Genomic DNA, 5,131 nt, shown 5'->3' on the forward strand with positions numbered 1-5,131 from the left:
GATTGTAGAATGACAGTTTTGTTCAACACTAATTATTGTAGTGGTGCTCAATATCACTAATAATATTTGCGTTCAATATAGCCAAATATTTGTGTGTTCAATACTACAAATAATATTTGTGCGCATTATTTTTATGATATTGTTCTTACATAAATAGACTTTCGTTTATTAAAAATAAAATACCAGGAGTTCAATTTTTCGTAGTGACTGAACATGACGTCATATGATATTGCATGAAGCAAATACAAACTAACACTTACATTATTGTCCAAGTGTCAAAGTTAAAGGTTAATTATGTCATATTAATGATATCTTTTTTGTTGTCAAAAACGTTTTATTTTAGGTATTTTATTACAGATTCCGAAAAATACTCATCTCATTTCCAACACACATGAAATATCTTTTGCTTCTTTTGCTCTGTTGGCAATTAGTATAATTATAGTGAATTGGTATTATGTATTGAATCAGAATACTAATTTGTTTACATTTTGCTACCCTTACGACACATTCCTGAACAAGGAGCTCTACTTTCTTCTGTCATTAAATATAAAATATGATCTTAATCCATTATTACATCATTATTAAACATATGTTTTACATCTTTAAAGAATTAAAAAATATATTAATTTCTGAAGCATATTATGCCGTTGAAAAGCCTCCTGTTACATGTTCAATTTGCTATGAAACTATAAAAAAAATGCTTCAATACTGTTCAAACTTAGCACAATTATTTACTGGACCTTAGACTTTGTAACTGCATACGCAATCTTAAATTTCTTTTACCATGGCAACGAGGGGACATCTCAAAATTGCCAAAAATCACTATTTTGTGTTCATGTTTCCATCAAAACTGTTTTCAAAGTGCTGCAACTTCTCTATGGATTGAGACGGAGTCAAGAATCTTTTCAGCGTTGGTTACACGTTACTTTAGGGTCAACCTGAGGCCATTTTTTAGCCCCTCACAAGTCCTAAATTTTCTTGAAGATGAGAGTGCACAGACCCCCATCAAACCCCCAAATAGAAGGGAGGGGGCACATCCCCTCTCTGGTACCTCCTTGATGTATCTATTTGATAGGGAATGGCGCCGAAAAAGTGTTCACTTTTTTAAACGCCATTTCTTAAACGAAAATGGTGTCTGGGGTCTAAATAGGGCATTGTTTCACTATTTGAGGCCTCAAAAGGTATGTAAGAATACTAAAACTAATCAGATAAGACTTTGGTCTTTTTGCTGTAAAAACAATGATATAAGTTACATGTGTTGAAAGAAAGACATAAAAAACATTGATAAATAATCGTTATTAGTATTTCCTATAAAGACATTTTAATCCGCGTTAAAACACTTTTTTCCATTTAACTGCAATGGGAATTTTTTCGAATTTATACATGTTAACCGCCGAGAAATTTCGATTGAATGTTAAAGTATACATAGCTGCTCACCGACAAGTAAAAATATTTGAATTTTATGAATTTTTTTTAGAATAACTCATTTAAGCATGGTACCTTTAATCAAATTATTGAAAGAATTTAACAAAGACACAAGGCATTTGGTGTATAGCGCAAATCTTTTTATCACTAGTGCCCTAGTAACTAGTTATGTAAATAAAAGCTATTCGCGTCCGTGCCGAAGCGCGGCGCCTCTTATGGAATGAAATCAGATTTTGTGAAAGGGCAATTGCAACTTCTCGGGCCTTTTAGTCGGTCATAATAGCCGAACATTCCGATTGGAGGGTGTTTAATTAAATGAAATATCACGATAGTACAATGAATAGCGAACTGGAGAATTCTGCAATGCAAACATTTTGAAATGAAATAATTGTTAATTAATCGCGCTCTATGGTTTTTTTTATTAATCATTTTGTAGTACATGGTATGTTATTGTTGTACATGTATCCGAAAGCTGTAAATAGAGTGATGACCAAGTCCGAAAATCTATTTATAGAGGGATGTACTATTCGTCGGTCTGTATCGGTAATTGCCGGTCTCATCCGGTCTATATTGACCGGCATTTACTAAAGACTGGCGAATAGCATCACACGTTTTTTGTCCGGTCTCTCCCGGTTTTGGAGTAGATGTTAATTGACATCGTTACAGATAAATAAGTTTTTTTTCCAAAATGAATGGTTGTCACTTATTTTGGTTACAATAATTAATAAACACAGATCAGCTCTCAAATTTATTGTTTATTATTTTACATAAACATACAATTGGAAAAAAAACAACAACAATAGCATGTTTCATTTTATTTATAAGAGATAAAAACAATAAATATGTACAATAATTGAGTAAAAAGGTACATTTTTATTGTATTAATATGACACCATCAACTTTGAAACATTTTATTTAATTTGTTATTCTTGTTTAGTAAAGATGCTTAGGAATTATTCTAAGTTACAAATTAGATTTTGTGAATTATTCAATTGATTGATAGTTAAAAACTGATAAAGAAAAATACAAATGTATATGTACATGGTTTAAGAATAAACAATATAATATATTGAAAGATTAACCTTAATTTACTGACTTTTTTCAGTTAATTTTTTGCTTATAATCGTTGGTCAATGTGACAATTGAATTCTTAAAATTTATTTTACAATTTTAATCAAAAAAGTAGAAATCGTAAAAACTCAGTATTAAAATAGTACATAAAAAACAAAAAGAAAAAAAGAAAAAGAAAACAATATTCATAAAATATGTAAAAAAATATTAAAATAGATATTACAATTATTGTATAATAAAAAAATTATGCTCAACATGTATAACCAGTGTTATATTTTACGTAGTTTGAACAGATACCTTAAGAGGGGGTCTTAGCTAATAGCGATAACATAATAAGCGACAATACACAAGTGTGGTGTTGATCATGCGTTACACAAATGGATTATAAATGATTGTATATATCCGTTGCTATTAATAATCACGATACTACATTTATGACCATAAAAAATAACAAAAATAACATAATATTATATATGTATTTTATTATTTCCAAAATGAAAAAGATCTATTAATTTTGACTACCATTTTGAATGTTCCAAAGAAAATACCACATGAACTTGAAATTCTATCAAATCACAAATATTAATGATAATGTCCAAAAATACCCCCTATATAGTATAAATAAACTTATACCATATGGGGAGTATATTTTGAATATCATTGACCCGTATAGTTTGGATATCATCGTTAATATTGATAAATTTCAAGTTCCATAATTAATATTCTAATCTCTAGCATGCCCACCAAAGTTCATAATGAACAATGTTTTTCGTCCGCTCATTCATAAGTGATATACAATTCTGGTAAAAACCAATCAACCATTGAAAAGTGTATAAGAATATCTTGTCATCATATGTCTACTAGTTCATCTTCACTTTATGCATTTCTTGCTTGGACGCCCTTTGATGCTTTGCATCAATGCTTTTCTTGTAGTATATGAAACGTTTGTTACGAGGATATAACACTGGCTGGGGTTACATCGAAGGTATGTTTCTGCTAAAAAATGTCGATACCGTAAGACCGAGACGATTTTTTTGCAGACACATCCCGAGATCTCGTCCCAGTCAGTGTTTGTTATATCCCCGTAACTAACGAGTTAATATAGTATGACTGTTTTGTCGCACTGTCATAACTTTGTTTGTACAAGAAAAAGAATAAAACAAGACATACAAACCTTAAGTTGTAAACTTTAACCTTGTTGAGAATGTAATGTTGATTGAAGATTTAAGGGTGTTTTTCAGTGGAATTAATTCATTTAGCGGATTTTCATTTTGATTTTAGCAGTTGCATATATGATGATAAATTTCATTTCATTAATTATCTGTGTTTATATTACTTATATTATTTATTTATTTTCTGCTCATTATTATTTTTTTTATTTATTTATTAACAATTTTTGTGCTACTGGGAATGTTCGTTGACCCATCCCCATTAGAGCCTCTGTGAAAAAACTACGCTGATATATACAAGGTGCAAAACAATCTCAACTGCTATATAGCATTTGAGTTTTTTTTTCCTATGTGAATCAATGAAAAAACTGCACTGTTATATATCAAAACAGTTTTTAAATCCTCATTGAAGTATAATTGGTTAGTAAGAACAAAAAAAGTTCCAAACCATTTAGGGTGGGGGGCTTTGGGCTTCAGCGGTCTTCTTCTAATGTTTTCAGTTTAAATTATGATACTAAAAGTCAAAACAAAGCAAAAGAAGCCAAATAATAATTTATCTTTATTCTTAAAGCATATCCATAGCATATTAATAATGTTGTTTATGATATCTTTGATACAAAATGATTAAGAATAACAAATAGAATAAGTAAAATGAAGAAATAAATAATGACGACTCATGGCAAGATTTTTAGCTGATCATATCTTTCTTAAGATTTGTGACAATAAAACGGAGTATAAAACTGACTTTGTCACAACGTCTTTGTGATGATAGACATTTCTGTGAATAGAATGCCCAGTATGGGGAGGAAGTGTTCCAAATAAAGATATTCCATGTGGCATAAGCGCTGGATACACCATTCTATTAGCAGGAGCGATGTTAGAATAAGCAGGCATCCTAAAAGGCTGAACCGGGTTAATGTAGCTGGAAACTGGAACGGTGTTCGGATAAACATACGGGCTAGATGACTGTTTGCTGACAGAAGGTGATGAAAGCAAATTTGAGAAAAATCCAAGACCTGAAATCATAAAAATATAAATACATTTGATCTGGCTCTTAAACAGAACTATTTCTTATAGTTTGTCACTTTAATCCTATACATGCAATAAAATGGACATAACATCGAAAATTCGCTTATTTACAATACAAAAAATATAATTATGTTGTGATATGTATCAAACATATCAGAACTTGTTGAACACCTTATTAAAGAAATAACATGATAATTTTGAAATATGTTTTTTCTGTTTACGTTAAGATTATTAAACCTAAAAGAAATGAATAAAGGCCTCGAAACTAGTATATCCTACATAACAGAGTTAAGCAATAAATTTAAACTTTAAATCTATATCTACTCACCATTACTGTTGCTATTGTAACCATTGACAACTGAAAAACACAGAACCAGTACAACTGATGCACACGTACTTTTCATCAGTCCCATGGTAGCTTTACACCTTTAATTTAA

The 5,131-nt window shown here is 30.2% G+C and overlaps 1 protein-coding gene across 1 annotated transcript; it reads right to left on the reverse strand.

The window, feature by feature from the left end:
* Positions 1-4,250: 4,250 nt before the first annotated feature.
* On the reverse strand, positions 4,251-5,131 carry LOC132736245 (uncharacterized). The gene is made up of 2 exons (XM_060723343.1): positions 5,023-5,131; positions 4,251-4,681 (listed from the first exon to the last, which is right to left on the reverse strand). Exons 1-2 carry the CDS (start codon positions 5,105-5,107, stop codon positions 4,362-4,364), a joined length of 405 nt encoding a protein of 134 aa, XP_060579326.1. The 5' UTR covers positions 5,108-5,131; the 3' UTR covers positions 4,251-4,361.

The sequence above is a fragment of the Ruditapes philippinarum genome, unplaced genomic scaffold (assembly GCF_026571515.1).
Source record: "Ruditapes philippinarum isolate M1 unplaced genomic scaffold, ASM2657151v2 ctg1013_1_1_1_1, whole genome shotgun sequence".
Lineage (NCBI taxonomy): Eukaryota > Metazoa > Mollusca > Bivalvia > Venerida > Veneridae > Ruditapes > Ruditapes philippinarum.